The sequence below is a fragment of the Dipodomys ordii genome, unplaced genomic scaffold, assembly GCF_000151885.1.
Source record: "Dipodomys ordii isolate 6190 unplaced genomic scaffold, Dord_2.0 Scaffold53, whole genome shotgun sequence".
Taxonomy (NCBI): domain Eukaryota; kingdom Metazoa; phylum Chordata; class Mammalia; order Rodentia; family Heteromyidae; genus Dipodomys; species Dipodomys ordii.
The window spans coordinates 1,374,556-1,389,488 of record NW_012267269.1 but is presented as its reverse complement, the minus strand read 5'-3'; the positions used below and the strand labels follow the sequence as shown (position 1 = coordinate 1,389,488).

The 14,933-nt window shown below is 32.7% G+C and overlaps 1 protein-coding gene across 6 annotated transcripts in view; it reads left to right on the top strand.

Annotated features, from left to right (window-relative positions):
• Zdhhc21 (zinc finger, DHHC-type containing 21) overlaps positions 1 to 14,933 on the top strand; it is a 121,384-nt gene that overhangs the window by 23,730 nt on the left and 82,721 nt on the right. For all 6 annotated transcript variants that reach the window (XR_001175230.1, XR_001175231.1, XR_001175232.1 and 3 more), the window contains exons 5-6: positions 1,059 to 1,170; positions 4,466 to 4,604. Coding sequence is in view for 3 of the 6 variants with exons in the window: in XM_013020806.1 (XP_012876260.1) it covers positions 1,059 to 1,170; positions 4,466 to 4,604 (251 nt within the window). In the remaining 3 variants the exon portion in view is untranslated. The remainder of the gene's footprint in view (positions 1 to 1,058; positions 1,171 to 4,465; positions 4,605 to 14,933) is intronic.

The following is a 14,933-nucleotide window of genomic DNA, read 5'->3' as shown; positions in this document are numbered from 1 at the left end:
GAAATAGGGTATTTTACCATGCCCATACTTTAAATGGGTCATGCCCATACTTCAAATGGGCTTTAGTGTGAACATTGAATGCTAGAAAAACTAAAGAATTTTATAAAAGTTCATTTCCATAAATGTAAGATTTTATATATTAAAGCTATTGTCTTGGAAGACAACTTCCATAAGTTTTACAGATATGATTAGAACAATTTATAATGAAGACCAAATACTTTTTCCTAACACAAACTTCATGTTTTTTGCCACTGCATACTCTTTTACTTTAGACCAGAGGGAATTGCTACTTGGGTGCCAGGAGACAGCTGTATAGAGAACCTCTCTGTTGCTGAGCATGATGGCCTATACCTGTAATGCTAGCACTTAAGAGGTTAAGGCAAGAGGATGATGAGTTCAAGATCAGCTTGGTTTACAGAGAGCTCTGTTCCAAAGGAAGCAAAACAAACAAAAGAAAAAAACAAAATCAGAAGGAAAAACCAGCCAGACTAAAAGAACTATTTAGTACTTTGGCAAATTTTCTTCACTTGTGAAACCATTCTTACACCTTCTAAACCCATCTGACCCCAACATGTTCATATGAACACTTATATTAAAAAAAATGAAATGATTTAGGGAAAGGTGTGTGTGTGTGTGTGTGTGTGTGTGTGTGTGTGTGTTCCATTTCTATTTTCCTATTGAGTTTACAGGAATTTATTTTAATGTATTAATTGAAATAGGACTTAGCATTATTTCCTAAATGTTTTCAGATCATAAAATTCCTATAAGCTTGTCTAGATAAAATTTTGGTTTTGTGTAATACCTTGGATTTTTGTCACTAGATTTTACTTATATTCTAGTAACATGTCTGAAACACACATATATTATTTTCTTTTATTTGTAGTATACTTGTAGACATAACATAGAACAGCAACATTTATGGCTAAGATATTTACACTGGAGAATCAGAAGAAAAAAAATCTCTTAGAAATATATTCTATAAAATCTTGATCTAGTGTTGCTGAATTTCAGCATTGCTCACTTGCCATTATCAAGTGGATTTTCATGTTCATTTCTAGAAAGGGAGTTCTGGGAGTTATGTAACAAGTGTAACTTGATGAGACCAAAGCGTTCCCATCACTGCAGCCGCTGTGGCCACTGTGTGAGGAGAATGGATCATCACTGTCCATGGTAAGAAACAGATCTATTTTTAAGAAAACAAAGAGGAAAATTTGGCAGGAAATATTAGGAGAAATTTTCAGGCTTAGAGGCGTATGCCTGTAATCTCTGCACTTGGGAGGCTGAGGCACAGATTCATGAGTTCAAGGCCAGATATACAACAAGACTTTGTCTCAAAAGACCATACAGATAAGCAAGCAAACAACAATAAAAATCTTAGAACTTCAAGTTAAAAAAAGTTTATATTAAAGTTACCTTATTTAAGAAATTCTGAATAGTATACCTTTATTTATATGGTGGTATGAACTTTCTCAGTAATATTGCCAGAGATCATCTTTTATTACAAGGAGATGTTTGAATAGAAAACTAAAAAATATCATGCACCAAATATACAAAAGGTTTAGGGTGTTTATATTAAATGAGGCAATGTGTGTAAAAACATTCGGTACAGTATCTGATGTGTAGGAAGTACTGATGTACAGACTATGTATATCCCATTGTTTGCATTCCCTTTTTCTTGTTCAGTTAAAGAAGAATACATTTCAGACATCCTGAAAACACCCATCTTCCCCCTTAAACCTTCTAAAATATTTTATATTGGGTGCAGCTGTTCATATTTCCTTCCTGTTGGAAGTATTAAGTGGTGATAATTAGCTGTTTCTGCTGCTGAATTGCCAACATTTTGGTCAATAGGGGGCTCTCTTGTAATACTTAAAGAAAATATGCTGAAAAATAGAACTTCAAAAACAAATGCTGTGAGAATTCTGTATTGTCTCATTTCAAAGCTGTCACAAAAATCTGTGAATAAGATATTGTATTTAATTCTGTTTTCCTAGCATTTGATTTTGTATAAATATTTAAACTGGTATACTGTAACACTTTATAAATATAACTACATACATAAATGTTTATGTTGGTACACACATGAATGCATACAATATATTCAAAATCAACTATATAATAGCCTTTATAATTGCCCCCCGGCCTCCCCCCCCCCCGGCTTTTTCTTTCTCTCTTTTTCTATCTCTCTCTCTTTTGGTCCTGAGGTTTGAACTCAGGGCTTGGGCATTGTGCTCAAGGCCAGCACTCTACTACTTGAGCCACAACTACACTTTTGGCTTTTTGGTGTTTAATTGGAGATAAGAGTCTCATGGATTTTGCTACCTGGGCTGGGTTTGAACTGCTATCCTCAGATCTCAGCCTCCTGATTAGCTAGGATTATAGGTGTGAGCTACCAGTGACCTGACTGCATTTATCTAAATTTGAAGAGTAAAAATTATTTTGCCTAATGATGTTGATCAATTTAGAGTTTCTCTTATTTTTGATAACTTCATTTGATGACATAGGTCATTAGCAAACTTTAGTTGGTTACTATATACAAAATTTTTAAATTTCCTAAATTCCTTAATAAAATACTATGGTGTATGGTATGATATATAGTGTTAAAAATATCTTAACTTTGAAAAGATTCTCAAGTGATTCTTTAAACCTCAAAGTAATAGATTAAACAAAGCCATTTGAAACATATATTCAGATAAGTGATAATCACACTGAAAAACTCAAAGTGCTTTTTAACACTTTTAATAGTAGCACATCGAATTAGCTAAAAATCTTAATTTGTTTTCATGGTGAATTTGATATCCTTGTAAAAGTATGCCATAGTTTTAAGATTTAAAAAATATCAGCTAGAAAATATATTTGTAGACAGTAATGTACTTGAGATAAAGACTTGATTGTTGGTGAGAAAATAAAGTATTGCTTAAATTATGATATTGGGATGACTTCTCTCTTTAGAGGGTTAATTCTTTTCAGGTTTTTAGGTAACTTCTCAAAATTGATAAGAAAGAGAGAGATGCAGAAAAGAATGCAAGTTTGGAAGTGAATACACTGGTCCCAAATAGATTGAGAAATTGAATTTATGACTGAATTTCCTAGTAGAGCACTGTTGAGTAAGGGAAATGTGCAGTACAATTGGAAGCAAAGCCAGATGGGTGTAATCCTAGCATGTCGGAGGCTTAGGCAGGAGGATTTTGAGTTCAAAGCAGACTGAGTTACATAGGAAGAAGACCTTGCTCAGAAAACCCCAAAAAGAAAGCAAAGAGAATATTTAACTTTTTTTCAGAAACAGCACTGTTTTAACTGTCTAGATTTTGGAGGAAAATTCTGATTGCCTCAAGATTTTCTAATTTCTTTCTCTGATCATCCTTTCAAAATTATTTAAATGTTTTAAAAAGAATTCATATGCAGGTGGAATACCTTAGTCCTTTTTAAAGAACCCTGGTTCAAATTGCTGTGAGCACAGTAGGTTTTTCCAAGTGTTTTGGCAACAAGAAGGGTGAGACAAGGATATCGTTTAAGCAGCATCTGTTGAAGAACCTTTTTGAGGGCACATAGGAGCTCATTTCTCTTAAAAGTCCTGATGGCAAATAACAAGACAGTGAATATTGTTGTTTACAAAAGACATGTTCTTAATGTGGAGAAATATTTTCACAAGATTTTTCACTCTGTTTTGTATTTGACTTAAAAAGTAATTTAAATGATACACTTTAAAAGCTATTAAGTTAGGAATAGAACCTGTTAGATCTTTTCCCCCCATAGTTTTTATTTCTGTTGTAATCTTAAAATTCTTCGCAGATTTGACTACAGTGGCTTTTAGTACATTAAAATACCCTGTTGAAATTAGTTTTGAAAATTGTGGGATTATAGCATTAGTCTTTTGTCTAAGTTTTCACTTCACTGTTGTTTTGATGGCATGTAGCTCAATGTGTACATAAGTTTGAATACATTTTATTTTCATCAATCAGGGATAGTTTTGAAAATGTGATGCTTAGCAGCTATGTCAGAGTGGCCAGTTTAAGCTATTTTACTTGAAGGCATTCAGATCATTCCCCATAACTAGAACTACGCAGGAAAAGCAATATCAGAAAGGACTCTTCCGTCATCTTCTCTTGGCTTCTATTGCTTCTATTCCTCTCACTGGTGGCTTAAATCTTTTGTTTCTGTTTCCAAATCAGTGCAACAAAGAACTACCTACCATCTGGTGTTCTTCCATACTGGGTTGCTCTGCTATACGGGGTTGCTGTGAATTACAGGGGGGTAGTATATAAATGGTCTTGCGTTGTAAAGAGTGTTTTATAAATTTAGAGTGGTATGTTTATATCTTGGTACAGTTTGCTCTAAGATATGATTGGCTTTAGCATATTTCCATGAAATTAAGCACATGTGAAACTTTGAGTTTTTGAGTTTTTCTGATCCTGAAATGAACATGTTATTAAAGTTTGAACTATTATTTGTTTGTTTCCTTCAGGATAAACAATTGTGTTGGTGAAGATAATCATTGGCTTTTTCTGCAGTTGTGTTTCTACACTGAACTTCTTACTTGCTACGCACTGATGTTTTCTTTCTGCCACTATTACTACTTTCTTCCACTAAAAAAGCGTAATTTGGTAAGCTCTCTTTTTTATCCACTAATATTAAAGCTTCTAGTGCATATGGTTATTGGGCTAAGTGCAAATGATCTAAAGTAAAACAGTAAAAATAAACCCCAGATTGGTAAGTTTTAAATGATAATGGAATTGAAAAAGTAGGCCTTAGTTGACATTGCCTTTTAAACAAATCTCATTATAAGTATTTTTTAGTTGAGTGATTTTCTTTACAAAATAACACAATAGATCTTTCAATGTACATGTCTTGATTTCAAAAGACTTAAAATGATGAGAAGGAAAAGGGAAATGCTAAATACTTGTTTCATAGTTTAATGTTGTAAAGGTTCTTAAAAGACAATTAAATTTTTGACAAAAGGAGTTCCTTTCTCCTCTGACTTTTTCTTTTTCTTTTCTTTCTTTCTTTCTTTTTTTTTTTTTGAGATGGAATCCCTATGTATTGCCCAGGCTGACTTTGAACTCAAGCTCCTCCAGCCTTTGCCTCCTGATTCCTATGTCACTGAACCTCTGTTCTGACTTTCAGCATTTATAAGATGAATTTGCTGGATGATTTTGAGGCAGTGCTTTTCCCATTTTGTCGTGGAAGTGCAGTAGATGTTCAGACTTACTTAAAATAAGATGGTGGAGATGGTAATGATAGCAGAAACTAGATTTTTTTGATTCTTTGTGTGTGCTATGGACACACTTGTATGAAAAAAACAAACTAAACTAGGAATTACTTATTTAATTAGATTTAGTGGTAGAGTTGGGATTTGAGCCTTCATTTATATTTTTAAAACTTGTACAATGTTCATTTGTCAAGAAAACTGTGAGAAATAAACTGTGGCTACTGTTTATATTAAAAAATTGTGTGTGAAACAGAATGTGTGTGAAAGCATGTGTGAGGGAGAATGAGAAATGTATATGTATGTGAGAGAGGTTGAAAAATAAAGATAAAAAGTACACAAGCATATAGGTGAGATGCAGGGTAAGAAGGGAGAAGAAAAAACAGAACTAATGGAGAGGGCAAATAATGCTTTCCTTTTAGTGTATTTTTTACTGCTTAAATCTTAATAAAAAAATTCTGGTGATACATACAGTTGAATTTTGGAATAAGGGAAAAAATAAGAGTTTCAACTTCTATGTGTTGAATTATTTTAGTATACATAGTAATTTTGAGTAGTTGAAATACTATTTGGTATTGCTGTTTGGCTGTATGTATTAGTGCATTTAATTTTGATTATGTTTATTAAACAATGAACAATTTTAAGTACTAATTTCAAAATATTCAAAAGAAAAAATTATAGGTATTTAACATTTTTGCATTGCAAAAGTAGCACATGCTTATAGTTTCATTCTATCTATTGATTAATTTTGGATAATGACATACAGTTAGAACATATAAGAATTCTTTAAGTAAGCAGATTATTATTGAGCATAAGAAAGAGGAAATACAATTGTACAATAGGATTAAGATAAAATCTTAAAGTAAGAAGAAAATTTGGACCTGTTAATGAAGCACTAAATGTTTTTAAGAGGCAGTACGTGTAGTGTGGTGCAGAAATTGACAAATTGTGCTCTTGGTTACGTTTAAGTGTTGTGCTAATACATTTTCACTGGAAAACATCTGCTTCCGATTGTTTACATTTTGTCTATAATTACTTTTGTGCTACAGCAGAGTTGAGTACTTGTGACAGAGAGACTTGATAGTCAACAAAACCTTATGTATTAATTTTGTGTTCTTTACATTACCTTTCCCAATCCCTGGTAATGGAAAGAACTGTATAAATAGACACAACTAAGTTGTAATAAGAAAAGTCTGACTTTTGTACAGAGTGTTAAACCTCTGTGATTTTTTATTTCTTTTGAAAAATGGAATAATAATGAAATAATAAAAAGGAAAAATGATATAAGAAAATAAACATCAATTGTATGGTAGATAATAGATGCTCAATTCACCTTGCATTTGATTCTAGTGAAAATTCTCAGAAAGAAAGATCTTCTTTTAAGGATTGTCCTATTATTTTTTTCCCTTTTTTATTGTAAAGATACTATACAGAAGGGTTATAGTTACATGAGTAAGGCAATGAGTACATTTCTTAAGTCCTGTTAATTTTCATGAATATTTTGACCATTTGTTTTCTAGGAAACTGATGACAGATGGAGGAAATTCAAATAACCAATTTTAATACTTAAAAGATTAACACATTTGAAATTACAAATTGATTTCTTCCTTTAAATGATAGGTATTAGCTTTAGAAATTAATGCTAGATGGAGCAAGAATCCCTTTTCTTTAATGGAGTGAACAATTATAGGTATTTTGGGATATTTTTTTTGTGTGTATACCAGTCCTGGAACTTGAACTCAGGTCCTGAGCACTGTGCCTGAGCTTTTGTACCCAAGGCTAGTGTTACTTCCAGCTTTTTCCTTCATTGGAAGAAAGAGTCTCACAGACTTTCCTGCCTGGCTGGCTTCTAAGTGCAAATCTAAGATCTCAGCCTCCTGAGTAGCTAGGATTACAGGTATGAGATAACAGCCTGCTAGTATATGTGCTTTCATACATGTCCACTGAATGTTGAAAAAGCATTAGTAGCATAATAGAAGTTGACATTAAAGTAGTAGGAAAAAAATGTATCAAAAGTGAGTTCAAGTTGGGTTTTGAAAACTCAAACTTGGTATTCATTAGAGCAATTCATTGTCAAAGCAAAGCAAATTTAAATTATTTTAATTAAATTATTTTGATTTTATTATCGAGGTGATGTACAGAGGGGTTACAGTTACATAAGGTAGTGAGTACATTTCTTGCTGAACTTGTCACTCCCCTCCTTCATTTTTCTCCCACTTCCCCTCCCTCCCCATCCTCCCCCCAAGTTGTACAGATCATTTCCAACATAATATTTTTTATCGCGGTTGCATTTTATGATCATAAAATGTAGTAACTTATGGCTACTTACTTATAGGCAGACAATTGTGACTGTAGGGATCTAACAGTTACTTATATGTAGTAGTGTGGAGCAGGCTTGAGGCTTAAGGTGCCCTGTTGCTATAATGGGATGCTCTTATTTACCATTGTTAGAAGTATTGACATGGAAACTCAGCTTGTGTTAGAACAGTCCACATCATCTTACTTATGATAAATTTTTTATTGTGAAAATACCATAACTATGATAAATTTTGAGCAAATGGATTTATTTATAAAAATTACGAAGTTAGGTAAATGTAGAGGAGAGTTTTGCCACAGTGTTGGCCATATATGCAAAGACAACTTTATTTGATAAACTTGAATACAGTAAAACTAACTAGGACCAGAGTTACAACTCCGAGGAAGTATTTTATAATGTATATAACCCAAAATATTCTCAAGATCTGCAGCAAAGTGAATGTTTAATAGTCACTTGAATTCAGAGAAGTTAATTGTACTTACGTCATGGATTTACCTTTGACAGTTTGAAGCTATAACACGAGGAATATACAAATTCAGAATTGCTGTATCTTCTCAGTAGGCCAACCCTTTTTAAAAAATGATGACAAAAAGAACCCACTTCTACATCTATGGTAATGGTTCTTTCTTTTAGAAAAAAAATCTCATTATTACCAGTTAGTGCTTTTGCAGTATATCTTTTCTGTCTTTCTACTTTCAATCTTTTTCTTATGCCTGTGTGTTTCTTATTGACCCTAGGTTTTACAGTTTTAAAGAACTAGTCAAATCACAGTCTTTTAGTTAAAATGTTCAGTCCACTTTTATTTAGTGTAACTAGTATTCTGTCATTTTCCTGTTTTTTATTTGACTCACCTATTCTTTGTTCTCTATGTTTTCCTTTTTCTTGACTATTTTGGAACTTTTACTTAAAATTCTACTTATCTCTAATGGTGACATTTCCTTTCACTCTGTTTTTTTGGAATAGTTTTCTCAGAAAGGAAAAGATTTTTTTAATTGAAGAAATCTAGGTCTGTTACTAGTGCCCATATTATGGAATGGAAGAGCCTTGGAATACTCACTATCGTGATCATTTTTGGTATTGTGGGAACTAAAATAGATGTAGAACTAAATCACATGATAAGACGTTGTTGTCTATACATTTTATGTTACAGTGCATACATTATATATGGTCAGTATTTATTTTAACCTATCTACATATTGGTGCTTTTCCTGGACCTTCATGCCTTCATACATTTCTAAGCTTCTCTTGGGATTATTGTTGGCTTTTTTACATAAAGTCTGCTGAAACAAATGTTCCCAGTGTTAATACACCTGAACCATCTTTATTAGTCCTTCATTTTGAAGAATTTATTGGTTGATACAGAATTATAGGATGGCAGTTACTTTCAGTATTAAAATCGGTTGTCCATTATGTTTTTGTTTGTTTGCTTTTGTCAAGGCGGTTATTGGCCTTAGTATAAAAAAATGTATTTTCACTGTTTCTTTTGTGATTATTTTTATCTTTGCATATTAGCAGTTATTCTGTGATTTTATATTATGCTGTGGTGTTGTCTTCTTGCATTTTTCCTATTGGATACTTTATACAACTTCTTAAATATTTTATCTGATAAAATTCTTAAGCTATGGGAATGCCTTGGCTTTATGATTGTGATTATTATTATTGTCTGTGGTGCTGCTGATTAAACTCAGTGCCTTGCATACACTAGGCAAGTACTCTGTTACTGACTGTCATCCTCAGTCCTGTTTTTAATCACCTTAAATGTTTCTTCTTCTCAAATTTTAAGAGTTCTGGTATTCTAACTATACTATTTATTCATTTATTTTTGTGTGAGGTATAAGAGAATGCTCATCTTGATCCAGTCAGTGGTTTGATAACATGTTTTTCTAATGCAAGAAAATAGAACCTTGTTTTTAATTAGTATTTCTTTGGAAGATAACATTCATTGTTTTTGTTAATATTTATAAAAGCTTAAGATTACTGAGTTAGTTTTTGTGATGGACTGGTTTTAGTTTGCTTTTATTCCTATGGTGTTTCCTTGTTAGTTGTTAGCAGAAAAACTGAGGTGTTACTGTGAATCATCCCCTCCAGTTTTTCTTACCCAAGGAAAAAAGCAATGCAGAATGCAAGACTCACCTGAAGGTGATTCTACTCTCTAGGATCTCAGCCATTTAAATTCTGGCTAACTTGGCTGTTTTCACATGTCTTCCAATAGCTGTTTAATAATTAATTTGATTTTTTTCTGGCTTTTCATAGTGTTCTTGATGAAAGTGCTGGTCTCATATAAATGATTCTCTTATAGGTGTCAATGGCGATAGCACTGTATTTAAAATTTTCTTTTCAAGTGATTTTAATAATTGCTGTTTAATTGCACAACGCCAGGAGGCAACACTCAAGTCATAATCTATGTAACTCATGTCATAATCTATGTAAATCATGTCCTTTGGAATTGTGCAGTGGAAAACTTCTGTGGCCCCAAGAGTTGAAAACTATTAGACTCATGACAGAATTTAGATGTTAGGTAGATATTAACCAAATGAAAGATGAAACAAGTCTTTGCTGAGCAAGAAAAAAAGTCTTGTGGTAGTAACTGGTATAATTGGCTTTAAAGCTAAATCTGTTACAAAATACTAATTTTATAGCAAACATTATAAGGCTAAGTCTTAGAAACATGTCTTTTGAAAATGAAAAAAAATTTTTGTGTGTGTCAGTATGGGGCTTTATTGTAGTTGATCGGAGATAACAATCACGTGGACTTTCCTGCCTGGGAGAGCTTTGAACTGAGTTAACTTAGATTTCAGCTTCCTGAGTAGCTAGGATAACAGGTGTGAGCCACCAGCACCCAGCTGAAAATGATATGCTCTTAATAAAGAAATTGCCTTGAATTTCAGTACACAAGTCAGCATTTTTAGCATTGGCATTTTAAGCAATGTTTTATAGTACATTATTTTTCAAATAATCCTATTTCATCAGTATTCTATTTTCTTTTGTCTTTTTCTTTTCCTTTGGCATTCTTTGTGTCCTTTTGTTTTTCCTATAACAAACAGCTATTTCCAGTTCTTCATTTTGGATCCATTTGCTGGACCAGATAGTCAAATCTTACCCATTCCTTTTTACAAGTTCTGTTACTTGGGATAAAGATACCTAGAAATCCTCACATGTCTTTGGAGATAGTACTGATGGTTTCTGTGCATCTCTCATGTGGGAGTAATGATACAGTTAAATGATGCCGTGGACCTTGACCTGCTATTCTTCTGTAACATAGAAGTACTAAGCTTTAGCCTGAAGTTCCTTTATACCTTTTTATGTAGATAGATGGCAGCATAGTATCTTTTTTTTTTTTTTTTTTTTTTAGCTCTTCTTTAAATTCCAAAGCTGGTGCTTTTATTTTCTGGTTTGGAAAAGGAAGTGTTAACAACTCTTAGGTGTTTTTTTTTAAGTGAAAGTGTTTATTCATTAAACAAAAGAAAAAGCAAGTTGCCCTTTAAATATCACTTAACCTCTGTTCAGAAGAAACTAGTACATTATGATTACCTCATGGGAAAAAAAGTTGAGAGAAAGCAGACTGTTGACAAATTCTGGGAAACGAACAGTTTGGGAGTTTGATTTTCCATTTCTCTTTCCTCTGCTTATATTTTTAACAGAGTGCTTTCTGAGCTGTAATTTCTTTGCAATTGACTCATACACACACACACACACACACACACACACACACACATATGTGTATCACAGTAACTTAAATGTCTGTCTCATTCTTCTAGTCTTTTTTTATTATTAGCTATCTAGTTTATTTTTATTTTTTTTCTATTGTGAAAATACCGTACAGAGGGGTTACAATTACATGGGCAAGGTAATGAGTACATTTCTTATCAAGCATTGTTGCCTCCTCCTTTGTTTCCCCTTCCCTTCCCATCTTCCTCCCCTCCCCTGCCCCAAGTTGTAAAGTTCGTTTTTCGACATAACAATTTGTAAATCTCATTGTTGCAGTGGGTCCACCTGTATCCCTATTTAAATGATTTGTTTTTGCCCTTCCCCTCCACAAATTATACCAACATCAAATACAATGAAAGCAGAGGTTATACCATGGAGGAGGGACATACAAAGCAACAAAGAAATCATCTTATAAATATGTTAGAAACAATCGCAAGAAAGAAAAAACATTTGAATACTTATCTTGGGGTTCATTTCACCTAACATCAACTTATCTGACCTTTTCTGCTTGTCTCAGACATATACTAGTAATTGAAAATTAGGAAAACCATGGGACCTATCTTTGCTTCATTTCTTCTTTCCTCCCCTCTCTTCTTTTTCTGCAGTGGTGTGAGATTGAACCTGGGGCCTTGTGTATGCTAGGCCTGGGGCCTTGTGTATGCTAGGTAAAAGCTTCACCACAGAGCTGTACCCCTAGCCCTTTAGATTTTGTCTTAATACTTACTTTGAAAATACTTATCATGAATGTTTAAAAATTTATGTTTTTACTTTTGATAGTATGCTTCCCCCCTCCCCCCCCAAAAAAAATAATGGGATAAATGAAACGCTTTGGGTAGAATCAGAAAAATCTGTAAAGATTTTGGACTTTGAGTTGGCTGATAAAGTTAGTAAATGTTAGGCATTAAGTTTGACCCTTTATGCCAGTAAAATGTTGGATTTTACTTTTAATCCTACTTGAAATAACATTTTGCTTTAGTTAAGTATTAACTTGTATATTGGAAAATAATTTGGCATCCTAATTGGATAAAATAGATACTGAAGGAAGTGATATTCTTCTACGTTTGGTCAAGATTTGTATTTGATTATTTCATATGGTTAAGTGTTCATATGCAAATTTTCAGTCACTTGGCATATTATTGAAATATTAACATTTTGGTTGTTTTACAAAGCTAATATAAGAAAATTACAGCTTTTAGGGCTGAGAGTATAGCTGAAGTGGTAGCACCCTTGCCTGGCAAGGACAAGATCCATCTTCAGTACTATGAAAAATAAAAGAAAGAGAAAGGAGTATTATAACTTTTTAATTAAGTGTGAAGGAAGATACTATTTTTTTAAAAAATCTTAAATAATTGCTTAAATCATCATGTGTTGGTTCATTAATACTTTATTAGTTGCATATTTCATAATTTTTACTTTATAGTCTGGGTTTTTGCATTGGATTAGTGGAAAGTGTCTCCTTTTTTTTTTAAGAAGATAAATAGTGTAGTTTCTATTTTATTTATAGGTAAGGTGACTGAGATTGAGGAAGATTCAATAGTCTGTGTAGTCACAGAATAACCTTTTGGCAGAAGTGTGATTTGGGGCTTATTTCTGTTTGTCTTTAAGTTGTATTTTTGCTATTACATCGAGCTACAAATACTTCTTACATTTTCCCCTGAGGAAAATTTGAAGTAATGTTATTCCAGCACTTAAAAAATTAAATACAGATTTAAAATGACTAAACATCACAAAATATTCTTCACTGAATGATTGCTGAACCTCCTGATTGGTAGATTTATTCATTGCTATTTTTCACTTTTTTTTAACCAAAGCAACTCAGTTTTAATATTTATTTTATATTTTAATATTTTTTCTATTATAAAGATTGTTGAAATGTTTTGTTATTTTCTTCAGTTTGCAAATTAAAGAAGAGTTACCAAAACAAGAGACTGTCTAGTATGTCTTCAAGGCATTATAGTAGGTTAACATTATATATATATATATATATATATACATACATATATATATATATATGAAACCAAGTTCTTTTTAAAATAATAGATAATTTATGGCTGTTAATGTCAGAGCTTATGTAGCTAATCATTTGCGGCATACCACTTTAGTTCTAAAGTTACATCTTTTAAATCAGTTTTATGTGAAGTAGATCTGGATAATTTCGAATTCTTTTATCCTTATTTTTATGCATAGGGCAAAAACTAACATGCTAACCTCTACAAGAGCAGGGGGTGACAGAAGGGAAAGAGAGGAGAATTTCAATAAAGGATAGGCTGCCAATATTCAGAAGAGGAAAATAAATAATGTTTAGTAGCCCAGCCAACTCTTGTGTTAGGAAGATACATTATTATTATTCCAATTGGCTGATGTCTAATAGCGTTGCTAGGGATTTGATGTCAGAACAGTGCCACAGAATTATTCGTCTATGCTTTTGGCTAATGAAGAATAGGAATAGCCAGAAGACTTGCAGGTAGCTTTGAATATTTGTAAATCTCTTTATAATTTATTTTAATATTTTCACATAATGTTAAGGTAGCCTTATGATGTCTGCTATTTATTGTTATCAGATACTTAGGCTTTAATAATCTTGGGTTTTGTTAATACCATCTATTATTGTTGGCAGCCATTGAAGAATGGACTAAGTTGCTTAAATGTATTTAGCTTTTTTGGATTTTTGACAATGTTGCTAGGAATAGTGTGGAATTGATATGAAATAAAAATCTTTTTTAATGCTAGCATGAAAGTTATTTTGGCATTTGTGTTCATGTGTCCTGAAATGTTAGTAAAGTGACATTTTTCTGTTTTTTTTCTTAAAGTGCCAGATTTTCAGTTTATATTTACAGATTAAACCAGTTTTTTCAACGATTGTCAGTTGTATTTGTTAGTATATCCCTAAGCTTACTGATGGATGGAGCATAATAATCTTGATCTTATGCTGCAATACCTGGTTAACTACATGAATGTCCTCACTAAATGTGTTTATGTAGTATATTAGTTATAAATATAAAAGCACTTAGCATAGAAAATTTCTAGAAGACTATTGGTTTTTTAATTTTTAAATAAGTTTATTATTGTGAAAATACCATACAGAGGGGTTGCAATTACATGAGCAAGGTAATGAGTACATTTCTTATCAAGCATTGTTGCCTCCTCCTTTGTTTTTCCCCTACCATCCCTCCCTGCCCTCCCATCTCCATGACTACACAACCCCTGTCAAAGTTGTAAAGTTCGTTTTTTGACATAGCATCTTGTACATCTCATTGTTGTAATGGGTCCACCTGTATCCCTATTTAAACAATTTGTTTTTTCCCTTCCTCTCCCAAATTATACCAGCATCAAATACAGTGAAAACAGGGGTTTTACTGTGGGGGGTGACATACAAAACACCAAAGAAATCATCTTGTAAATATGTTAGAAACAGTAGCAATAAAGAAAAAAACACTTGTGTCCTTATCTTGGAGTTCATTTCGCCCAACACCATCTCATCTGACCTTTTCTGCTTGTGTCAGACATATACTAGTTATTGCAAATAAGGGAAACCATGGGACCTATGTTTCTTTGGGCCTGGTTTACTTCACTTAATATAATTTTTTTCAAGTCTTTCCATTTTCTAACAAATGGGGCAATGTCATTAATGGTTCAAACCTGGGAGGTTTTTTTTTTTCTCCCTCCTTCCTTCTCTCTCTCTCTCTCTTTCTCTCTCCCTCC